The 26,224-nt window shown below is 35.7% G+C and overlaps 1 protein-coding gene across 1 annotated transcript in view; it reads right to left on the reverse strand.

The window, feature by feature from the left end:
• The window catches only part of LOC150077390 (uncharacterized), a 219,791-nt gene that overhangs the window by 156,946 nt on the left and 36,621 nt on the right, over positions 1 to 26,224 (reverse strand). Inside the window, exons 2-3 of the mRNA XM_090385627.1 lie at positions 20,972 to 21,115; positions 8,882 to 9,015 (exon numbers count right to left, since the gene is read on the reverse strand). Coding sequence (XP_090241753.1) covers positions 8,882 to 9,015; positions 20,972 to 21,101 — 264 coding nt within the window. The 5' untranslated portion in view covers positions 21,102 to 21,115. The remainder of the gene's footprint in view (positions 1 to 8,881; positions 9,016 to 20,971; positions 21,116 to 26,224) is intronic.

The following is a 26,224-nucleotide window of genomic DNA, read 5'->3' on the forward strand; positions in this document are numbered from 1 at the left end:
CTAACTTTTCCCTGCCGTCTTTTTCTGCTCAAGTAAATCTGGCAACTTCCTTATTCAACTTGGAATCTTCCTTGTGGAGTATTTTTTAATGGCATATAAGCATTCAAGGCTTCTGTGATTAATGTTTTAAAGGTATACCATAATTCAATTATACTTGCTCTCTGTGAGATATCTATCCAGTTAACAGAGGCCATGTAGCACTTTAAGCCATCATAATTTCCTCTCCTGAAATTATAACCCATTCCTTTACCTTTAATTACTGCTACCTCTCGCTTCATCATCCTCTATAAAACTTCATGATCACTTCCTGCTACTGTCCTGTCAGCCCTATTATGTCATCTAGTTCATGGGTGATGATCTGGTCTAGAATATTCTTTTCCCTAGTACTTTCCCTGACACGTTGATACAAATAACAATCATCTAGTTGATTTAAAAATTCTGTCCCCATGTGGAGTCCCCTTCCCATTTGCTCCAATCAATTAGAGGCAAACACAGTAACAACAACAAGTTAAATAAAAACATATTCTAATTTCAATATTTTGGCTTAGAATATTTAGTCATATATGAAGTAACTTAATACTTCACATTTAAATTAAAATGAAAAATTAAAATTACAAACTTGCAGATTCCCATTATGACTTTGGCTGTTTTCACAGATACTGATGAAGTAATAGAGGATCATGTCATAAAACTTATGTTTTTGTATACATTTCCTAAGAAATAAATTCAGATTTATTCTAATAGGAAGAAGCCCTCATATGTTTCTTAAACTTAAGGTTATACCTGTACAACATGTCAATCAAAAATATTTATTCAAGTTTTATTTTTCTTGATGATAAAATTAAGCTGAAATCAAACAATTCAAACCTGCTACATGCTACCTTAACTCTGTTTTCTGGATAGAGAATGCCCTGGAGACATGGAGGAAAACTAGTGTGAGGGAGGTGCACTATGATTGGTGGAGCTATTGCAGGCCACCACTATCCTTGCCACATTCCTCATTTGTTGTGTACCTGTAGTGAATGTGGAAGGTCTGGGATGGTCTGCTGTTGCCTGACAGATGTGTTTTGCAATGTATTTACTATTAGCTTTCTTAAAGTCTGGATCATTCAGCTTCACTCTTGCTATTGTCCTTGATGTGTAGAACCTTTAGGTATTGTGATTGAATAGCTTCCACTTAAGCTATGGAAAGCATGAGTCAGTGTCATTTGCATGTTCACCAACTTCGTAGATTATGTCCTGACTCTTCTTGGAGGGGGGAACCTCCGAAGTCATTAGAATTTTGATGCCACACCCAATGAAATGAAGACTGACTTTGCAATCCTGGCAACCATTTTGCTCATTCCAGGTTGCAAGGAAATATAAAGGATGGCTGCCCAGCTGCCTAAAAGGTTCTCTTATCCTGTGGAGGGAGGAAGAAAGGTACAAAAAAACTTTTCTATTTTGTAGCTCAGATTCAGATTTGTGTGGCTCAGTGTAGTTCCAGTTCCAACTGCTGGGGGACTGCAGTTTTACAGGGCCCTCAGACTAATACTTACACCTTGCCAGCCTTGAAAGAAAGGTAATTGAGGAAACTGGCCAGAAGAGATTTGCAGAAGAGTTTACAGTTTCCCCTAAACTCTTCTGCAGAAAGTAAACCCTGAATTCTTCACAAGTCTATCAAGGAATGGAAGCAAGATGTTTTTTCCAATTCAAGGGTGAATGTCATTATGGATGTTCCTTATGTTGGAGTGAAGTGTGGCCAAAGCGGAGTAGTGTGTCCAAGGACTCACTACTGTGGGCTAAAAATATATAAAAATCTTTTAATTTATGAACATCTGATTTATGAAACTACAATTTTATAAACAAGAATCTGAAAACTCAAATTCAATTTATGAAGTCAAAGCTCAATATTTTGAACTTTTGTTCAACTGCTCAACTTCAGCAATTCCAGAACACAAAATCTTTTGAAAGTAAAACAATGAGAATGAAATACTTTCATTATTTATGTATTTAATGTGTGGACTCAAGTTCAAATAGCAAAGCTTAGTAAACCCTATAACTTATCTATTAAGAAATCCTATAACTTATCTAATTGTATTAGTAAAAACTAATGATTAATGTGTGTATTTAACATGCACTGTATGCACACATACAATACAGTACAGTACAGTACAATTTTTTTTATTAAAATTTGCCTTCCAATTCATGGTAAAGAAAACTTTTGTAACAGACATTCATTATGCAAATCAAATATGCTTGAGGACTCAATACTGTGGCTCCAGATCAGTAATATAATAACTTCTATTTAAAACAAAAAAAAAAAACACAGATAGAACAGGATCACAGTATTTGCATGATACAAAAACTAATGATTAGAAGACAGTTTTTAAAGGGGGCTAAAGGGTCTATGATTATCTAAATGGGAACTAATGACTAGAAACAAAACAACTTTGAGGACTTGTAAAATATAAGGTTGTGTTGAAAAAATGCCACACATGGTAGAAATGTTATTGTATCTTCAATCCTGCAGACAAAATGGGAAGGTTACATGATGAGGACATTACTGATTGTCACATAGCCTGCTCTAGTTAGTAAAAGGAATTTATTTAGCAAACAATGAATTCACATCCAAGGACTCACTACTGTGGTCCCAGATTAGGAATATAGTAATCTCCCAATTTATGAACTTTACATTTTATAAACAAGAATTTGAAACCTAAAATTCAATTTATGAAGTCAAAGATAAAAAAGAAGGAAGAGAAGAGTTGGAAGGGTCACTGGAAAGATACAGGTTAATGGCATAGACCAAAATTTTTGCACTGCTTTGAAATGTGCTTTTCAAAAATTTAGTTATACATTACTTTAAAAAACAATAGTAGGTACAGGTCAAATTATCCAGAGGTTATTTTCTAAACAGATAAGTTGGCAGCATGAAATAAGGTATTAATTGAAACATATAAAGACTGAAATAAAGCTTACTGTGACAATTACAGAAAATTTCATCCCTTAAGGGTATACCAGTATGCAAGTATTTTATAAAAGAGGGTAGTACTGTTGCATATACCCCTGAGAAAGAACAGTCAGGTTAAGCAATAATGTAAATTAAAATAAATACAAATTTACAAAAGAATGTAATGTGAAATATAATACAAATGTAAGTGAAGTGCAGAAGGAGTGAAAGTTAATTATATTAATGTGGTTGAAAATTAAAATTCAATTTAAAGCAGAGAAATTTTATCAAAAAAGTGTGGACAAGCAAATGGTATAGGCAATGGTAAAATTCTTGGGGAGGAAGGGAAGAAAAAGATGGTGAAAAGAAGGGAAAATAGCGATAGGATTGAGAATAAACAGAGTGTTCATATCACTCTCGTATTACACTAATAGTTTTAAGAACAGGAAAAAAAAATATAAAAAGACAGTATAAAGATAAAAAGTGTAGAAAAAGTCATTAAAAATACTGAACTTACTGGATGTGTAAGGCCCAAGAACCCTTATACCAAAACCCTTTCTTTAAGGGTTCTGGTATAAGCAAACATTAGTAAAAATGGGTATTAATACCATAGACTTGTAGAGAAGAAGGGAGATCGAAATCAAAACTAAAAGTGGGAGTTACCTGGAGTCATTAAGTCAAGCGAAGGAGAGACATACACAGCCAAGATGCAAAAGGGAAAAACAATGACAAGTCACCGAGTTATATAGATTCAGAGACGCAGATAGGGATGACCTCTATTGTTGGGGGGGGAAAAAAAGTGGAAGCGATGGCCTAAAAACATGAAACGCCAGACAAAAGGATGCAGACATACTAATATGTGAAGGAACATTGTGAAACAGAAAGTAGATCAAGAATAATTCCGAACTACAGGAGATAAAATTCTGGTAAAATTTAGATGATCAGAGAACAGGGTTTGTGGATCACAGCTTCAAACTTCCAAGATGACAAACTGATGTAGTAATAGAAAAGCTCAGTTTGGCACATCTGAGGTTGATTGAAGGTTTAGTGAATCCAATGAAGAGCATGACAAAAAATCCGGCAGGCAAAAAACTTTTGATGGAAACAGAATTAAAAACCTTGAAGAAGAAGAATTTTCAACCAAATAAAACGCCTGGTTAAATGATGCAAGGCTACCATACAGACAGTAGATCTAAGACTGGTGTCAAAGAAGCAAAGTGCCAAACCTAGCGGTTGTGATCAGGGAAGATACATACTTAACAAGTCCAGGAATAAAAAGCCAAATGTACAGGATTCCAAAAAGTAGAAAGGACGAATTCAAACTAAATGTGTGAAAAAACTTAGAGTAAAGCAACAGTAATCTCATTCCCAGAAAGAACCTTAAATGGAAGCCATGAACAGTGATTGCTAAATAAGTAGTGGAAATCCCATCAATTTTTAATTGTAGAAGAAACTATACTGAAACAGTATTTGGTGAAAAAGGGAGGTATATTATTATTTAAAAGCTTCTTATAAAAAACTTTTATTGCTTTGCTGAAAAGGATATGGTTGCTGCGTATGTTGGCTAATCTGATAGCTTGAATACAAATAGTGTTTTTGTGAATTTTATTGGAAATATTACATTGCCAATTTGTGAGGTAAATGACCTCAAAGTTAAAATAGTTTCTTTTGTCATAAATTTCAATAAGATGAACTGCATCATTGCAGAGTGTAATTTTCAGATCAAGGAAGTTGGCTGTGCAATTATCAACATTTTCTTTATTGAGTTTAAGTTCAGAGGGTTAAATATCTGCAGCTAAGCATTCAAAGTCGGAATTTAAAACTAAGATATCATCAACATACCTGAAAGCTAAAAATTTATGATTGGGATTGCTAGTAAAAAATAATTCCTCATAGTAGTGTAAAAACAAGTTAAAGGATGGAAATTTGTGAACTCACGGGAACTCCAATTATTTGTTTGTATGCAAACTTGCCATTGAAAATAGAGTTATTGAGTATACAAATGTTGACGAGGTTGTCCCAAGTACTCTCATGGATATTAAGTTTCTCATGGTATTTGTTGAACAATTGTTTTAGCATAAACGCCAGTAGGTTAAGTGAGATGGAGGTGAACAGTTTGGTAAAATCAAAAGTTTCAATACTAGTTATAAAGAGATTGTATCTAAAAATGTTTAAAATATTGGTTATTGTTAATAATCCAGGTAGTAGTAAGATTGCTGAAGATGGTGTTTAGCTGTCTGAAGAACTGATTGCAGGGTAGGCAACAGCCACTATTTCTTAGTTCAGGCACCGTGCGTACTTTTCATTTCCACAGATACTTTATTTATTTTAAAAACCACACATTATTTTTATATTTATATATATATATATATACACATATATATACACACGCACAAACACAAGGCTCTGGTGACATTAGAATGGGACAATCGATGGATCTGGTAACCAGAAACATGTCACAATCTGCAGATTTCCAACTCTGTAACACCATCCATGTTTGTGCTTATGTTGGGGAGCACGGTTAGCATACAACTGTGAGAAATGGACTGCATTCTAGCCCCCACTGCCTCAAATTCCTCTGATGCTATTCCCTTGTGCAGGGAGAAGCTTAGAGAAAAAGAATAGTATAGAGTTATCTTCTGTGACAAATTGCATTTCTCCTGGGATCAATCCAGTGTTGTATGTACCATATGTACAAGTGGAAATATAGCAAGAACAGAAGTAAAGCAGCCTGTGTCAGGGAGCAGCATACCAGGTGAACACCTGGAATCATGGCATAGGCAGCCATCAATTACAATGGCGATTCACCTCTAATCATTATTGATTGCATGCTGACAGCAAGACATTATGCTGAAACAATCCTTAACACCAGTGCTTCTACCCATCTTATGCTACACCCCAAACATTATTTTCCAGTAAGACATGCTTGCTCATATACAGCTTTCATATCCCAACAGTGCATACATGATTTCTTGGCCTACAGTTCACCGTCATCCACCAAACACTTGTGGTGGATGAGGGTACAGTCACTGCCCTCAGCCCCTAATGATTGTTGACTAATTTACAACACAAGGAAGAAGCATGGCTTAGCATTCACCAAAATGACAGCTACCACTTTCTTAATGCCTTACTGTAAAATTTGACCACTTGAATTGCTGTTAATGATGGCTATACTCAGGGGTATGGTGGTAAATTTTTAACAACTGGCTCTCTAAAAGAAAGCAGGGGTTCTGGTGATTAGAACAGATTTTAGTTTTTGACGCTTCCCTGGTGTCAAAAACACATCTGAGTCTGGGAGAGACGAGTCATGTGATTGATGCCATCATCTACACAAAAGAATCATGGGAGACAGGTGGCACCGTAGATGATGGCATCAATCACATGACTCGTCTCTCCCAGACTCAGATGTGTTTTTGACACCAGGGGAGCGCTGGCTGCTTTCGATGACTCTTTTCACAACCACATGACCCTCCGTTCTTATGCTCCGATATTTTTTTCCAATAGCTGCTACCCATAATCCTTTGTGCAGGCCACACTTCGTTATTTTTTTTATTTTTATTTTAAATTTTGCTGCTGGATGGCATCACATTTTTTTTTCATACTGAGGTCTATAAGCTTTATGGGCAAGAACCCCAAATGGGAATATTATATTAAATTATAGTTTTGAAATTAATTTCAATAAAATCTGAGGAGAAATTAAAAGTTAAATAACATTTCCCGACTGTGGTTAAAATTTGAAAATATATGCCCATGTCTGTAAATTATAAGGTAAACATTGCAATTTCCAAGCTGTAATTATAATGTTCTTATTATTCTGGAAAAAATTTGAAAATCTTCATTAAAGACAATATCAACTTGCACAGATCTTTACTAATGATAAAGTTCTCAATTCAGATAACATACCATTATGAGGACAGTCCATTCTTTTTTTTCATTTCACATATCAGGTCTTCAAGTATTGTTCGAGAAAGTATTCATCACTTGTTTGCAGTATGGAAAAATTTTCGGATTCCACCTTGTGGCACCGAAATAATTGTGATGTCTTTAAAGATGTACACCTCCTCTGGTAAAACCTATGACCGCTTTTCAACGGATACTCTCTCTTCTAATTCTCTAAATCACTACTCTTTCAAGTGCTCAGTCTGTGCACTTGAAAGAAACAAATGAGAACTTGAAGTTGTTGACAAATATTAGTATGCACCAATCACTCTCTCTTAATTCTCTGAGAGAATTAGGAGAGAGTGATTGGTGAATTAGAAGAGGGAGAGTGATTGAAGAGCGTGCCACTCTACGGTTTATAGTCATTGTCGATTTAACAACCGGCTTAGAAAATTCTTGAAAATTTAACAACCAGCTCATGTGAGCCAGGTTCCGCACCACTGGCTATATTTCATACTGATGTGCACTGCATTTTCACAAGTAAATACTACAGAAGTGATATAAAAACTTAATCATTCCTGCTTACACTGAATCTGTCACTGCTTCCATTGAGCTCAAAGAATGTACTCCTTTATTTACCTAAAAAGGTAATTTAATTTTAATGGCAAGCAGCTTATTTAAAATGAGTGTATATTTAAGCTGAGAAGAAGAGATAACTGTAGAATAAACATCCAAAAATTTTCCTTTAGTCAAATAGTGAGTGGCTGCTGGAATTAACTTCCACATACTCTTGTGGAGTTTGGAAGGCGATTTTAATTCAAATTCAAAACATGGATTGGACAAACACTTGAGGGAAAGAGATGAGAGAAGGTGACATTGGCTACATTAATTTTTTTTTTTTTTTTTTTTTTTTGTTGATACTATACAGGTTTGCTTGCTTGCTTCCTTGTATTATTTTGCTAAGACTAATATAAAATATCACTGCACATAGGTGACAGGTACAGCTATGTGTATATACAGTCGATTCCGGTTATTTGGGACACATTGGGACTACTGCATTTTGGCCCAATTAAGCGGCTGCCCCAATTATCCGAAGTTTCACGTAATAGTTAAAAATACAATGGATCCCTGCTTTACATTTGATTCACTGTACAATCAAATCACGTTACAAAGGACTCACCATAGTAAAGTACCGTTCACTATACGATGTGTAGTAAGTGCCATCATTGTGATTACGTTTGGGAATTGAATTTTAATTCTCTTAAACGGCAATTCTAATTAGCAAAAATAGGAGGAAATTTATCCACAGGCTATAAAAGTAAAGATATATTAAGCACAAATTTACCTTTTATTACCTTACCAATTAAAAAAAATTAAGTGGTATGTGAAAATCGGAAGAATATACGTGATAATCGGAATAATTAATATGTACTGTAATATGTACATACGAACTAGTTGACATTTCTGTTCACTGATGGGTGGGGGTTAAAATTTAAAACAATAAAAAGATAAGCAATCAATAACAAAGAACACGGCACACACAAATTGCAAGTAACACAATATGCGCAAGTGAGAACGGAGTAACGAGTTATGAAGCTTTAAAAATAGGAGTGAAGAGAAGATTCTGAAAATTAATTTTTTTTATATGATTGAAGATTCCATGGAAGTGTGAACACATTTCACCATAATAACACAGAGAATTCCAGCTGTCGGTATTATCACAAATTCAATAAGATCGACTTTACTATCCGTTTATGATAGATTGCACTAACAGAAAAGCCCAACAAACAGGTGACTGCTAATTGTTTTATGGTTGTGACCGGCAGAAATCTGACCGAACCACGTGTATGGTCAGAGACAATCATAGGGTAATCTCCAATGCTGCGGTCTCCTGCCCCGATTAAACGGCATGTTGTCCCAATTAAGTGAAGTAAACCCTGGCTATTTTCTCGATTGGGTTCTGTTCTTTAAGATTTGCCCCAAATAAATGGCTGCCCTGATTAACCGGTGGCCCAAATAACCAGAATCCACTGTATATCCAATTAATTATGTCAAAAATCAAAAACTTACCCAGATATATTTGAAATCACAAGCTTGATGATCTTGAAATATTACTTTCAAAGAATGGCTTGTTGTGGGCATGGTTTCAAGAATTCTTGCTTGAACTTCTTGCTTCAGAAGAGCATTAGCTGCTGTACTGGTACCTAAAAGAATAACAAACTCAAAATTAGAATATTTTTTTTATAATAATAATACAGTATTTCAAAAATCCAGAACTCTCAAAATTCTGGTACTTACATAATATTTCTGTGAAGGTAATCAATCATACAAGGACAGAAGAGGAAAAAAAATAACCAGATTTGGAAAAAAAAAGTCTGCATGGTTTTCAATATTTGTAAACTAGTAGCTGTTTTTAACTGAGTTTGTCACGCTGATTTCAGAAATGTTATTTGTTTTTTCTCTATCATGTAGCATTTTTTCACAAATCAATTAAGTTGATGTCATGAGTTGTATTATTGAATGTATTAAGTTAGGAATAAATGCTGGGAATTTGTAAACTAAATCTTCAATGTTGAACAACACTGCATTCGGTCATTTGTTTCTTGACCTTGAGAGCTCTACGCAACAGTGTTTTTAGCATGAACTCTGTTTATTTATGAGGTTATCATGCCAAACTTGTGCTAAAAAGTGAGTAAAATGCCTTCACTCAAATGTTGAATTAATCAGAGCTTATTTTGTTATATTGGCAGAAGTCATGTAGTCCTCAACCAAAGATAAGATATTACTGAATTTGTAAAATATGTATTTTTAGTGCTTATTTTGGAGTGAAACTTAGTGACCAAGATAAACAATGGGCTCCACATAAATTTTGCTGAGCCTGTGTGGAAGCATTGAGATTGCGAAAAAATGGAAAAAAGAAGATGACTGTTACTTCTGCTTAGTTAATGCAGAAGGATAGAATGCAAAGAGTAAGAAGGGCACTGCGTATCCTAATTTTCCATCTGCCATTAGACAAGTCCCACTTCTTTTCACAGTATGAACTCAACAATCTGATAAGAGAATTAAATTTACCATAGGAATCTGCAGAAATCCTTTTCTAGACTTCAAAAAAGTCTAGAACTACATCAGAAAATCTTCTAGCATATGGGACATTTTTCTCATGGTACAGAGAGAGAGAACAAGAACCAGTCCCTACTTTTCTGAGGACAATTCTATGTTTTTCTGTAGTAATATAAATGTCTTAATGAACTATTTAGGAATTACAGTCAACACTCTTTATAGTGACCCTCTCTTTAACGGGATGCTAACACATTATAGCTTCCCATGTGGTTGGTCCCGGCCAATTTCTCATTAACCTAATGCTATTTTACATTCAATATGTGACCTTGAAAAAAAAAAAAAAACTTAATCTGAATTTTTACTTTATTACAATAGTCATTTAAAAATGACAGAACGCTTCAAATATATTGAGTAATTGCAGCCTGACCAGTAATTGACCATGAAAAATAATTTAAGATTTCCCACATTCTTTTCTCGCAGTGCAGTAATCAAATGAACATCGGCTAGAAGTAAGTTACAGTGTATGTTTATTGGTATGGGTCCAAGAAAGTGGACAGCTTTGCAATCGCAGAAAATTAGGATTTTGCAAGCTGTAGATAATGGTGTGCATTCTAAGACTGATGTCGCCAAAACGTTCTGCATTCCTAAGAGTACTCTGTTCACTATTCAGAATAGTGAACAGAGGATTAGGAAAAGATTGAAAGTTCTCACTCCAAATGTTTATCTAGTTCTGGATTGAATCTATTTAAGCTATCAATTCTACAACAGAAGATGGAAGTTGTTCCAGCAATCCACCACACACTGGCTAAAGGCAAACTTCCACACATCTATCCTATAACTGCCTTTCCTGAATTTGAATTTATGCCCTCTCAGGTGATTATTCTGAGCAAGAGGAAGAATCCGATCAGCACTGAGCATACTCAAACCATTCAAGGCTTTATACACCTCAATCAGATCACCTTGCATGTACCTAGTCTGCAGACACTGTAATTTGCAAAACTTAACCCTTCCTTCATAAGAACAACCCTTTCTTCCATTCACTAATCTTGTTGCCCTTCTCTGCGCTCGCTCCAGCAGATCTACATCCTTCCTAAAATGAGGGCTCCAGACATGTATACAGTACTCAAGGTGTGGCCTGACCATTGCCTTATACACAGGATAATCACCTCCTTACCCCTGCTAGAAAAATCCCTGTATATTATTGACAAGACACCACGAGCTACTCTTGCAGACCGTCTGCAAGAGTAGCACTGCTCAGAAAACTTCATATCTGCCTGCACAATTATCCCCAGGTCCTTTTCATTCTCTAACACTGTCAGTGTGGTACCACCCAGTTCATACGTTACTCTGGGGTTAGTGCTTCCCATATGCAGAACTTTACATTTGTCAATATTAAACTTCAGCTGCCTCCTCTCAGCCCATCTGCTCAACTTTTCTAGATCGTGTTGCAGCAGCGTACTGCCATTAGTGTCATTAACAACCTTGCCAACTTTCGTATCATCTGCAAACTTGGACATTAAGCTTGATATACCATCATCAATATCATTAATAAATACAGAAAACAACAATGGACCCAACATTCAACCCTGCGGGACTCCACTAATAACATTAGTCCACAATGAGCAGTGTCCATTGATTACCACTGTCTTCTCCCACTCAACCATCCCTTTATCCATAGCAGCAATTTGCCTCCAATGCCACACTGCTCCAATTTGTTCAGCAGTCTTCCACGTGCAAAAGCCTTTTTAAGATCCAGATATATGATATCAAGTTATTCCCTGCATCCAGTTCCTTTGTGACCACATCATATTATCCAATCATTGGCCAGGCAAGACTTTCCCTTAACAAAACCATGCTGTGTCCGAGCTATAATGAAGTCTTGTCTAGATGATCCTGCAGTGCTTCTTTTACCAGTGCCTCCATTAATTTTTCTGAAACAGAAGTTAAACTGACAGGTCTATAGTTATTTGTGTTGCCCTTTGATCATCCTTTGCGAATTGGGGTCACATTTGCACATCTCCGGTTCATGGAAACCTCCCCTGAGTAAAAGAAAATTCTCATAATTATGGCTAAGGATTTTCTTACTTCCTTTGCTGCCATGTTTAATATAACTGGATAGATCCCGTCCGCCTCAGGTACCTTTTTTATGTTTATCTTCAACAATTTCTCCTCCACTTTCCTCTCAGTTATTACAAAATCATCTAGCTCACTGCCAGAGCTCAATTCACCTCTGGCATTCCCCTCCCTAAATAACTCCTCATGTGTGAATGTAGATGCAAAATACTCATTTAGTTTGTTAGCTAGCTGAGCAGAATCATCAACAGTTGAACCATCGATATCATGTAGACCAATCTGATTCATCCCTTTCCTTCTAGAGTTTAAATAGGTAAAGAACTCTTCTATTTTTATCTTTGCATCCTTTGCCAAAGATTTCTCATAATCTGCCTTTGCCTGCCTAACTTCCTTAGTGACTTGGTTACAGACCAGCTTATATCTATCATAGGCTTCCGTGTCACCCATTAATTTGATTCTTGCACTGCTTCTATTGGAATGTGTCCTTTGTGTCCTTTGCCAAAGATTTATCATAATCTGCCTTTGCCTGCCTAACCTCATTAGTGACTTGGTTACAGACCAACTTATATCTATAATAAGCTTCCACGTCACCTATTGATTTATATGTATCCCACGCATTTTTCTTCTCTGCCATATGTCTCATTAGTTCATCTGACATCCATTTAGGCCTAAACCTTGAACAATATTTCTTAGTTGGTATGTAAAGCCTAGTAGCTAACAAGATTAATTCTTTGAATGCTTCCCATTTTGAATTTGCTGTTGGTAACATCATCAGTTGGTCCCACCGTATAGAATTTAAATACTGTCTCAGACCACCTTTCTTTGAATGCTTCCCATTTTGAATTTGCTGTTGGTAACATCATCAGTTGGTCCCACCGTATAGAATTTAAATACTGTCTCAGACCACCATAGTCGCCTTTACGAAAGCAAAAACCCTTCCCATTAACCCCTGATGGTAGTTACCTCTTTCAGTAAATCCCACTTCAGCACACTGTGATCACTGCCACCTAGTGGTTCATTTATCTGCAGATTCTTAATGCATGAAGAATCACTACTGATAACCCGATCCTGCTGATTAGAAAACAATCATCCAATAAATCCACAAAAACCTTGCTAGTGTGCAAGTGACCAACCCACAAATTCCAGTCAATATCTGGGAAATTAAAATCCCCCATTATAAGACTCTCTGATTTACTGGCCCACTATTTCCCGGTACAGTTTCTTATTATACTCATCAGTCATTAGGCATATAACACACTCCTACTCTCAATTTTGATCTCCCAGTGCTTAAGTCAGGCCAAACTGACTCAACACTGCACTGTCCAGCCATTTCAAACTGGCTGTACTTCCTCGGATTTTGTGTGTTTCTTAACTAACAATATAACCCCTCCTCCCTTCCTATACACATTGTACTCCCCAAATTCCATTTCTGGATTTCTTATATCTGTGTGACACCACATCTCTGATATCCCAACAACATCTGCCTTTGATGTTTTGAGCAATACCTCAAATTCATCAAATTTATTTACCAAACTCCTAGCATTCCTAGCAAAGGGGGATGTCTTTGTGTGTGCACGATGTAAGGAGTGCAAGGAAATCAGGCGACAACTCAGCATTGTTATGGGCCTTTATGAGAGCTTGAAGGACAGGGTGGATGCCCTCGAAGGAAATAAATTGAGGGGCCCATCAAGCTCTCAGCTGCCCACATCAACGCCAGAGCTTGCACTTGGTCATCAGGCAACACAGAGGCAGCCCCCTAGGCAGAATGCGCTGGTCCCACAGGAACTAGTAGTTGTTGGTGACTCTATTGTCAGGGAAACGGGGAACATGCTTTGTAAAAAGGATAGGTGGAATAGGACCAGGGTATGTCTGCCAGGGGCAAAGGTTGATGACGTTGTAGAGCGGATATCATCTTTTAAGGGCACAAAAGGTGATATAGTTGTACACGTTGGCACTAATGATATTAAGAGTAGGAGACCGGCGGAATTATTATTTAGCAAGTACAGGTCACTGTTGAAAAAAAGCCGTGAATTAGGGTTGAACTTGAAAGTGTCTGCAATTCTGCCCAGACACGATAGGAGGGAGTATATGATGAGAGCCTTGTCGATCAATTCGGCCCTGGAAGGATTATGCAAGGCTCCAAGGGGTAGAATTTTTTTCAGCCTGGACTGTACTTGTTAACAGGAGAGATTGCTTCTACAGGGATGGGATACACTTAAATAGAAAGGGTGCAAGAATTTTTGCTGATGCTGTCGAGGCAGTGTTAGGTGGGTCGGAAAACTGCTAGTTGGGGGGGATACAAGGACTAATAGATTAACAGTAGCCACTGGCAGCGGTGGAAGTGATTCTTGCACTGCTTCTATTGAAATGAGCAGAAACCTGAAAAACAAGATGCAGGATATTTCAGAGACTGCTGGTAGTCATTGCGGTACAAGTAAACACATGGGTTGTGTTAGGGTAGCTAAGAATAGAAACAGGTGCATGTATACCTGCGTGTACACCAATGCTAGGAGTTTGGTAAATAAATTTGATGAATTTGAGGTATTGCTCAAAACATCAAAGGCAGATATTGTTGGGATATCAGAGACGTGGTGTCACACAGATATAAGTAATGCGGAACTGGAATTTAGGGAATACAATGTGTATAGAAAGGATAGACAGGACAGGAGGGGAGGAGGGGTTATGCTATTAATTAAGAAACACATAAAGTCCAAGGAAGTGAAGCCAGTCGACATTGATGGACAGGGCAGTGTCGAGTCAGTTTGGTGTGACATAAGCATAGGGAAATCAAAATTGAGAGTAGGAGTGTGCTATAGGCCTAATGACTCTGATGAGTATAATAAGATATTGTACAGGGAAATAGAGTGGGCCAGTAAATCAGAGAGTCTTATAATGGGGGATTTTAATTTCCCAGATATTGACTGGAATTTGTGGGTTGGTCACGCGCACACTAGCAAGGCTTTTGTGGATTTATTGGATGATTGTTTTCTACATCAGCATGTTCGTGAGGCAACAAGAGGGAGCAATACTCTTGATCTGATTATCAGTAGTGATTCTTCATGCATTAAGAATCTGCAGATAAATGAACCACTAGGTGGCAGTGATCACAGTGTGTTGAAGTGGGATTTACTCAAGGAGGTAACTACCATCAGAGGTAAAGGGAAGGGTTTTTGTTTTCATAAAGGCGACTATGATGGTCTGAGACAGTATTTAAATTCTATACAGTGGGACCAACTGATGATGTTACCAACAGCAAACTCAAAATGGGAAGCATTCAAGGAACTAATCTTGGAGGCTACCAGGCTTTACATACCAACTAAGAAATATTGTTCAAGGTTTAGGCCTAAATGGTTGTCAGATGAACTAATGAGACATGTGGCAGAGAAGAAAAATCCATGGGATACATACAAATTAATGGGTGACATGGAAGCCTATGATAGATATACGTTGGTCTGTAACCAAGTCACAAAGGAGATTAGGCAGGCAAAGGCAGACTACGAAAAATCCTTGGCAAAGGATGCAAAGAAAAACAGAAAAGAGTTCTTTACATATTTGAACTCGAGAAGGAAAGGGATGAATCAGATTGGTCCACTGGATATTGATGGTTCAACAGTTGAGGATCCTGCTCAGGTGGCTAACAATCTAAATGAGTATTTTGCATCTACATTCACGCATGAGGAGTTATTCAGGAAGGAGAATGATGTAGGTAAAGTAAACATTGGCAGTGAGCTGGATGATTTTGTAATAACTGAGAGGAAAGTGGAGGAGAGATTGTTGAGGATAAACATAAAAAAGGCACCTGGGGTGGATGGGATCTATCCAGTTATATTAAAGGAGGCAGCAAAGGAAGTATGCAAACCCCTAGCCATAATTATGAGAGCTTCTTTGGACTCAGGGGAGGTACCCATAGACTGGAGATGTGCAAATGTAACCCCAATTCACAAAGGAGGATCAAAGGCTGACACAAGTAATTATAGACCTGTTAGTTTAACTTCTGTTCCAGGTAAATTAATGGAGGCACTGGTTAAAGAAGCACTGCAGGAACATCTAGACAAGAATTTAGTTATAGCTCAGACGCAGCATGGTTTTGTTAAGGGCAGGTCTTGCCTGACCAATTTGATTGGATACTATGATGTAGTCACAAAAGAACTGGATGCAGGGAATAACTTTGATATTATATATTTGGATCTTAGAAAGGCTTTTGATACTGTTGCACATGGAAGACTGCTGCACAAATTGCAGCAGTGTGGCATTGGAGGCAAATTGCAGCTATGGATAAGGGGATGGTTGAGTGGCAGAAGACAGAGAGTGGTAATCAATGGACACTGCTCAACGTGGACTAATGTTATTAGTGGAGTTCCTCAAGGTTCAGTGTTGGGTCCGTTGTTGTTTTCGGTGTTTATGAATGATATTGATGATGGGATATCAAGTTTAATGTCCAAGTTTGCAGATGATACAAAGGTTGGCAGGGTCGTTAAGGACACTACTGACGCTATGCTGCTGCAACAGGATCTGGAAAGGTTGAACAGATGGGCTGAGAGGTGGCAAATGAAGTTTAACATTGACAAATGTAAAGTACTACACATGGGAAACAGTAACCCCAGAGCAACGTATCAACTCTGCGGTACTACACTGACAGTGGTGGAGAATGAAAAGGACCTGGAGGTAATTGTGCAGGCAGATATGAAGTTCTCTGAGCAGTGCAGACGAGCTGCAAGAGTAGCTCATGGTGTCTTGTCAAAGATATACAGGAATTTTTCTAGCAGGGATAAGGAGGTGATGATATAAGGAGGTGTATAAGGCAATGGTTAGGCCACATCTTGAGTACTGTATACAGGTCTGGAGGCCTCATTTCAAGAAGGATGTAGAGCTGCTGGAACGGGTACAGAGAAGGGCAACAAGATTAGTGAATGGAACGAAGGGTTGCTCTTACGAAGAAAGGCTTAAGTTTTGCAAATTACAGAGTCTGGAGACTAGGCACCGGCGAGGTGATCTGATAGAGGTGTATAAGGCTTTGAATGGTTTGAGCATGCTCAATGCCAATGGGATTCTTCATCTTGCTCAGAATAATCACCTCAGAGGGCATAAATTCAAATTGAGGAAGGACGGATGTCGAATAGATGTGCGGAAATTTGCCTTTGGCCAGCGGGTGGTTGGTTGGTGGAACCGACTTCCATCACTTGTTGTTGAAGTTGATAGCCTAAACAAATTTAAAGCTCAACTGGACAGGTATTTCGAACGAACGGAGGGGTGAAATGGGAGTGGAGTTTTTTTTTTTTTTTTTTGGCTGATGCTGAATAAGCTTGCTTTCTTGCATCATATGCCTCTACTAATGCTAATGCTAATTTGTGTACAAGCAAGCATACATGCACCTGTTCCTCCTCTTAGCTGCCCTAACATAGCCCATATGTTTACTTGTACTGCAATGACTCCCAGCAATCTCTGAAATCCCCTGCATCTTGTTTTCCAGGCTGCTGCTCATTCCAATAGAAGCAGTGCAAGAATCACTTTCACCTCTGCCAGTGGCTACTGTTAATCTATTAGTCTGTGTATCCCCCCAAGCTAGCAGTTTTCCGACCCACCTAACACTGCCTCGATAGCATCAGCAAATATTCTTGCACCCTTTCTATTTAAGCATATTCCATCCCTGTATAAGCAGTCTCTCCTTAGGTTGTCTTTCTGGACAACCAAATTGAAATGATAAAAATAAATGGCAGCATGATAAGAGAAAGTGTCAGAATTCACTTACCTTATAATATAAATGGTTTGGATTTTCGTTTTTGATTATAATAAGTGGCTGATAACAATAACAAGCATACACTGTATTACATGGTACCCACATTGAGATGAGATGCCGGCAATGTGTCAAATTATGACTCATCACCAGATTGTGTACACTGTCAGCAACTCTGAAGTGATGGCCACTGCAGGTGTTATCCACAGCGTAGGTCACCTTCCAGGCTCTCCCTCTCACTTAAATTCTGTTGTCCATTTCTTAACCATGAAATAGGATGGGCATCTTCCACAAATGTTGTTACTGAATCCTCATGAATTGCTTTTGGCATTAGTCCCTTTGTTTTCACAAACATTTTATGACTGTATTGGTGACTAATTTTGTCCATGTTTCCTCATTCAGACAACTGTTGATTTAAGGACCTTGTAATCAAAAAAAGAACATCAGTGAAACTGCATGAAACTCTATAAGTTACTATTTGAAGTGTTATATACTAAGTACAGAAATTTTTATCATGGTACACAACATTTTCATACACAGGACACAAACTTTTCAAATCCTCCTTGTACATAATATTTACTTATTTTCTTAATTGATTCTCCCCATATATAGGTAGAATGGACCTATATTCTTCCTTCTTCTGTCTCAAATGCTATCTTACAAATTGCAACTTATATCTTACAATATACCTGTATTTATTCACTTGAACTCTATCTATTTTAATAATGATTTCCTTTCCATCCCCTTTCCGACATCATAACTTTAGTCTTTATCAAAATTTATTCTCATTTTATTCTTTACAAATTTTCTTCATCACAACTTTCTCTAAGTCTTCCCAACAAAATCTGTAGTCTCTCTTCTAAATCAGATATCTCCATCATATCATCTGAAAATACTGCAATCTATAACAATTCAACATCCCTTATCTTTACATGCTCCTTTTTCATCTCTCCTTCCTTCCCCATTACCTTTCTCACTATTATTTCTACATAATATATTGAAAAATGTTGGAAAGAATACCCTTGTCTGATCACTTCATCTATTTCTATTTTGATCATGTCACCTGAATCCATTTTCAACATAACTCTTTGATCACAATACAGTTTCTCTATTGATCTATATCTCCAATCAATTCCCATATTCTTCAGCACTTTCAACTGTTTTACAATTTACTATATCAAATGCTTTTTCTAATCTACAAAACAAATAAAATGCATTCTTATTTATTAGTATTTGCAAATGATCAAGGAAGCAAGTTTATATGCCATCAGTCAAAAAAAAAAAAAAAACATCCCACCTCATTTATCAATTTGTCTAATTCTTCCTTAAATATATTCAAGCTTCATGACACCAGATTGAAGTTGACAGGCTGAAAAAAAATTTTCACACATCTATCCTAAACCATCCTTATCAATTTAAATTCATGTCCCCTTATGTGTGCCATCTGAGCAAGAGTTAGGAATTCCTTATTTCCATCTGCATTTAATTTACTTTTTTTTTTTTTTTTTTGATTTGGTAATTGTTGGCGCATCGGCTTCTGTGGCCATATTGCACCTCCCAAGGTTTTTGAAGTACTTTGATCCAAGCCCGAGGCGGGAATCGAACCCGCGACCTTTGGGTTGCCGGGCAGGTACTTTACCCACTCGGCTAGCCCGGTCGGCATTTAATTTACTCAATCCATTTAAGACCTTAAATACTTCACTTAGGTTTCCTCACATGTGCCTAATTTCTAGATGCTATCAATTCAGTATTAATTAAATGGAGAATTATCTTTTAAAATACTGATTACGACCTCAGTCGCATTCTGTACTATTCTATTCTTAAATTCATTATTTAAAAACTTCATTTCAAATATTAAATCATACTTCCCTTTTTTTTTCTTATTCTGTATTTCTCTATACGAATCCCTTAGCCATTCTTCACCTACTTCATCTGTATTTCTTAAGCAATTATTATGCTCTATATTTCCTTTTTCTTTTGCTGTGTTCACATTCCATCCGTTTCCCTTATCATTTCCATCACTATATTTCCTCATATCCCAATACTTCCCCCACTGATTTCAATAACCCTACTCTTTATTTCAATCCAGTTCTTACTAAGTCTTCACTTTTGACCTTACCTATCAATAATCTTCATTGCAAAGTTGTCCTTATGCATGCTCCTAATCTTATTATTATTATTATTAGCCTTACAATGCAAGGAAGCCTGAGGCTTATGCTGCACCAGCCAAAAAAAAAAAAAAAAAAAAAAAAATTCGATGTTACCCTGAGAGAGAAAGAGAGAGAGAGAGTCAGAAGTAGGAAGGAATCACCAAGAAAGAGAAGAATGATGATATCCAGCTCACGACATATTCCATTTCTTAATTCTAAAATACCTCAAATTTCTGCCAATGCTATATCCCTCTAAATTCTCATAAACTCTGCTGATATATCCTTATTATATTTTGGATTTTTATCAATATCAGATCCTGCATATGAATGTGCACTTTTCACACTGTTCCCTATACCTTTCTCTTACCATTATACAATCCAGTTGATATCTTCTGACAACCCCTAGAATTTTTGAAGTGCAATGCCACAAATAACAGTTGTAAATAAACGAAGTATTATTGAATTTAAAAGTTTCATTAAAAAAAATTAAAAAATTACATTTAATAAGAATACTAAAACTAATACTAAAACCACTTGCAGACAATGGCTGAGGATTGATATATAAGAAGTAGAATTTAAAAATAAAAAATAAAAAACTTCATCAAGAAAAAAATAAATAAATAAAATATTGAGTAGTGTCAGATCACGCATCACCATAAATATAAAAGAACTGTAGCATAGCACCACCACCACTACCTCTGGGTTAAACAGTAGCCTGGGCTATAATTTAAAAATTTATGGTATTTCTGCGGGAATTTTTCTCTATAGACTGGCATAATTATGCTTTATTCTAAATTCAATTTGAATAATAAATAGTTAATCAACATTTTTCCTGTCAAACATCTCAATGAAGTATGTTTTCTTTCCTTCATTATCCACCTTCTGATAATCATCCTCCAAATGCATTTGCTGAAAATAAAAAAGAAAAGAATTTTTGCTGAAAATCTTCAGACATTTAGACAATGTTTCTTTCTTTTTTTTCCCCTGGCTTTCTACCCATGCACAGTACTGTATAGGTTCATTAAAATTTTGTGTCTGAGATTATCAAAAATTAAGAAACTACTAATTTTAATATTAAATTTATTCTACATAACTGAAAGAAAATATACCAGTGATCTCAAAACTTATAATAATATATACTACCTCTTTTGTGGAACTGTCTCGCAAACTGTATTAGGCACTGAGATGAATGAGACAAATTCAGCTTTTGACATGATGTTTGATGAAGAGCAGTTACTAATTTCCAAACTGAATATATATTTCTACAAGCCATATTGATTCTTGTTCCTAGGAAGAGAATAACGATCATAATTATAATATATTGTTATACATTTATACATATTTTTAAATATATTTTTATAACAATAAAAAAATTGGAAACCTAAATTACCAGAACTTACCTCCCAACTGCTTATGTATTGGATTAATGGATGAGATTAATTTAAGGGGTGTGAACATCACTCGGTTAGTCTCATCCATTAATACATAAGCAGTTGGGAGGCAAGTTCCGGTGGCCCCTCCGTAGCCAGGTGGGAAGGAGCAGCAGTGCGTAACACACACTTCTTGATTAGACCGGGGTTTGATCCCATCACCACCAAAATACGGAGAATGCAGAAAGGTTCGGGAATTACCACGCATATTCCTGGAGCAATATGGCCTTAGTTGCTAATGCTCCTAAAAACCAAATAACAAACAAATAACAGAAAGTTCCAGTAGTTTATGTTTCCAATCTCTTTGCTGTCATTTCTTCTTGGAACTAAAGATTTATCCATAACATTAATTTTTATAATATATAATTATTATTACAATATATTATAAAATAATTATCAGAAAATATATTCCAAAAAACAACATAATTAACTCTTCATCAAAACTTTTATTTGTTGGATACATAAAGTTATAAATCATGATTAAACAGAAAACCTTGCTCATCTAATGATGATGTTTAAAAACAATGAATTCATTATTTATTAAAATTTGTTAAATTCCTTAATGAATTCCTCAGTGTTAAAAATGCTTGCACACTACTTAAAGTATGACAGTTGTTTCAGTTCTTCAGCATCATAACTCATAAGAAGTTAAAACTTTATCCAAGAACAATTTATTTAATTGTTAAAATCTCATTCATAATTACAGCTGGAGATGGAAATAAGTTTGTTTGTTTGTTTGTTTGTTGGTGCATGTGTAACAAACTGGCCTGGCCACTGATGACGATTCTCAAGGGTGCCAAAGGGAGTTAAGAAAAGCTTTTTTTTTAAATAATTTAAAAATAAATTTAAAAAATAGAAATAATTTAATAATCTTTAAAATAATTTTAAAATTATTATAGAAAAACAAAAATTTTATAATTTAATTATAAAGAGCTAAAGCATGGTTCAGAGAATTTCAATCTACTGATAAGAGCTGCTATTAAGGAAAACTGGCCATAAGAGCTGAAGTGTGTAAATTACATGATTGTTTAAATCAGCATTTTAGGAAAATGTACAAGGAGGAAGAATAGTCTGGCCCTGATTACCACCTGCAACCCTAACAGTATTACATGTTCAACAATGCATATATCCAAAACTAGGAATGATCACTGAGTGCTAAAGCAGATGAACGAAATCTCAGTATGTATGTATATATAAAGAATATTCCTTTCTTTTTCTATTATTTCCTAACCTAACCTTTAAGGTCAAGTTGTGAAATATAACAAAAATAAAGAAACCTTTTCCTTTTTTCCATAACCAAACCTAAATCAGTACTACAGTGAAAACACTCATGAACTCCAAAAATCTGCTTTTAATAATAAGAAAAAAACATAATGAAGAACATAAAAATGAACAGAACCATGCTTTTTCAAAAAAAAAAAAAAAATAATAAATAAATTTCATAAATACAAGTCATATAGCTGCACCTCGATAGCTATTTGCAATTTGATTAATAATATTCTGAAAAGTATCTTCATGAATTTTCCCATAAATCTAATGCCACATATATTCATCAATGTGACCCATCAACATATCTTTACAGCTTTTAGTCACACATGTTAGTCTTTTTCACTGGGATTCGATGTTATTTGTATGTGTTCCTATATGTGGATCTACAAAATGTTCCTTATGTTTCACTGTTAAATGTTTGTAATTCCTTTTTTTTCTAAAGCCGTAATACGCCTATATCCATGCCATTCATCTGTTATGATGGTAGTGTTTTCTTTCACTACTTTTCAAATGATCCATAAAAGTTTTTGCTTTCCGATTTTTTATGAATTTCATGAACACGAAATTTGATTCTCTTTCAAATACTCCAAACACCCATTTCTTCTTAGCAGTTAAATTTCGTCCTCTGTGATGCTTTGGTTTTGCCAATACAGTTTCGTCTGCTTCTACAGTTTTCCCCAAACCACCAACTTAATAGGTTTTTATTAACAACTGCAATTCACAAATATCTCTTAGTTTCTTATAAAACTTAATTGCTGTTGCTTCCAAAATCTCCAGATGGAATGCTGTCATAGTTACTGGCATGCACATTCACCAAAAATATAATATACATTATCTTTTTTAAGATAAAACTATGTTTTAATAAAGAAACTTGCCCAAAACATTTTTTACAATGCCAGAACTTTCCACATGACTCTGTTCATGATTAAATTAGTTTAAAATAATCATTGCACTTAAAACAGTACAATTTTGGTCTTATTAATTTAGTTGTCATCAAAAAATCATCAAGCAAAGTTTCATTTTCCTTACAAATTTCTTCCATCTTTAAAAGATTAATCGCTACTATTACCTGTTTACTGTTCATTACAAAATTAATTTATTACTATTATTAGCCATATGGTGCAAGGAAGCCTGAGGCTTATGCTACACCAGCCAAAAAAAAAAAAAAATTCCTGAGTTACCCTGAGAGAGAGAGAAAATCAGAAGTAGAAAAGAATCACCAAGAAAGAGAAGAATGATGATATCCAGCTCAGGACTCTGGGTATGCCAAGCCCATACTCACCAGATGTGAGCCCCCTGGGATTAAATTATGCACCATTCTTTACTCATAAATACATCTAATGCCAATCAAGGACTACACAGTACCTTGTCGTCTCTCACACCCACCACCAATCATTTCATCGCATATCGTGCCTATGAGTCAATCAATATATCATTCTCGCCTTCTACTCTAGACTGATAATACCTACCGTCTGCTTACTGAGCAAGCAGTGCAAGAGTGCGGTAGTGGCAAACCAATTTGCCCAGTAAGTTACCCAAAGTTTGCCATGGTTCTCGTGTTGGGCTTTCTTTACCTTCGCAAACATGTTTGAGGTAGAAACTTCTAAAGTTTTACAATACTAGTTTTTTACAATTCTTGCAATACTAGTTTTTTTACAATTCAACAGTTTTTGCAATTCTATTAATGATCTGATTATGTTAATTTAAGTTGTAGACGTTATTGATAGGGTTACAGTTGCTTACTTTTAACTTCAGTCACAAAATGTATTCAGTCATAAAAATTCTTTATGATAACAAATCTGATAACATTTGACACCGTTACAACATTATAATATACAATTTAAAATAATTACAATATTTGGTTACAATGACAATTAATATAAATCATAAGTAATTAACTAATTGATCGATTCATCATCACCGTCAGCCATTTTCAATCCACTGCAGGATGAAGGCCTCTCCAGCAACTTTCCAGTTCCTTCTGTTTTGTGTAATTGCCATCCATTTACTACCCATGAACTCGTCAGTTTCATCTGGGGAGTATACATTGGTTCATTATTTTAGGTTAAGAAAAATTGGGATATTGCTCCTCAGTATGAATGCTATCCATTCAAAATTTATTCTTCTCTTGACTTCCAGCCATTTATCATTATTACAGCTAATGACTTGTTCTAGGTAAGTATATGAATCCACTTTTTCAATTACTGCTCCTTCAATGATTATATCCATTTCTGTGGCATACGCTTGTTCATCATTACTTTTGTTTTAGGCATATTCATCTTTAGTCCAAAATCCTTACTAACTCTGCATAACTGATTAAGATTTCCCCATAATTCTTTGGGATCGTGGCTTATGATCACAATGTCATCTGCAAACAGTAAATGGTTTAGGCCAGGGGTCGCCAAACTTCTTTGACCATCGACCCCTTCAAGAGTTTGACTTTTTAACGACCCCCTCTATTTTACTATTACATAATTATAATAGGACAAGCAAAAAAGATGCTTATGTGAGTTTTTAGATTGTTTATTTTATAGTTACAGTGCTTATTGTATGTATAATATAGTATATATTATTATATTTGCTTAACATCAAAGGGATACGTTTTTGTTTTTGAAGTCCTTCTTAACATTGCATATTTCATAGGAGGGATAAATAATATATAAAATTTAATTTAGATAACAAAATAACAATAATACAATCTTCCTTATACATATGAAAATAAGACTTTTATTAACTTAGTATACAATTTACTAACGTTGTCAATGTGAAGGGCGTGCTTCGTGACTCTTGACAAGATTAGAAATGTTAGGTTCAAAATTAGTAAGTTCCAGCCTTAAATTGCCACAGAATTCTATATCTAGGTTATTTCTTTGTTTTGTTAAAATGGAATTAACATGGCTGAAACCAGTTTCAACCATGTACGAGCTTGGAAATGCAAGCAAAAAGGGGAGTACCACTTCAGAAAGTTTTGGATATTTTTCTACAACATTTATATTCGTCCAAAAGTAACTTAAAGTCCTATTTTTAAAAAGTGTCTTAGCTTCAAGATCAACTGACAATTCAATAAGTTCATCTTGTAAGTTACATTCAATATTTTCAATATCTGCAGAAAATGGCTTGATAATCCAATCTGGAATGTGCAGGTTTTCAAAATCTGCAAAGCGCAATTTAAAATCATCGCTCAAATTTTGAAGATGTTTTGTGTATATTTCTAAGTCTTCATCTTTTACTTCCAATTGCCATAGATTCAAAAAGTACTGAAAATCTTTTTGTAACAATGATAATTTAAATAAGGCTAATTTAACTTGAAGCCTAAAAGAATCGTCCAAGCTTGAATAACTGTGACATCTTTACCTTGTAGACAGGTCTGTACGTCATTAAATTTTGAAAATAAGTCCACCAAGTAGAAAATGATTCTTATTTCTCTTCAGTTCATCACTCAAAAACAAATTAACATCTGTAAGAAACTCTAGGGTTGAGTCGAACAACTCAACAAATCTTTGTAGACTTGCACCTCTAGACAACCATCTTACTTCAGTATGCAAGAGTAATTGGTTTGATACTTCATTTTTTTCAAAGTTTCTAGAGTTTGAACAGGCTAAGAGTAGAAAACTTGCTTCTTGCCCTAATGGTAGCCGAGCATTCTGGTCTCTTGCCAAAGCTATTGGCCGCAACTTTTGCCCATCTCTGCTCCCAC

The sequence above is a fragment of the Mastigoproctus giganteus genome, chromosome 12, assembly GCF_048544385.1.
Source record: "Mastigoproctus giganteus isolate SK-2022 chromosome 12, ASM4854438v1, whole genome shotgun sequence".
In the NCBI taxonomy this organism is placed as follows: Eukaryota; Metazoa; Arthropoda; class Arachnida; order Uropygi; family Thelyphonidae; genus Mastigoproctus; species Mastigoproctus giganteus.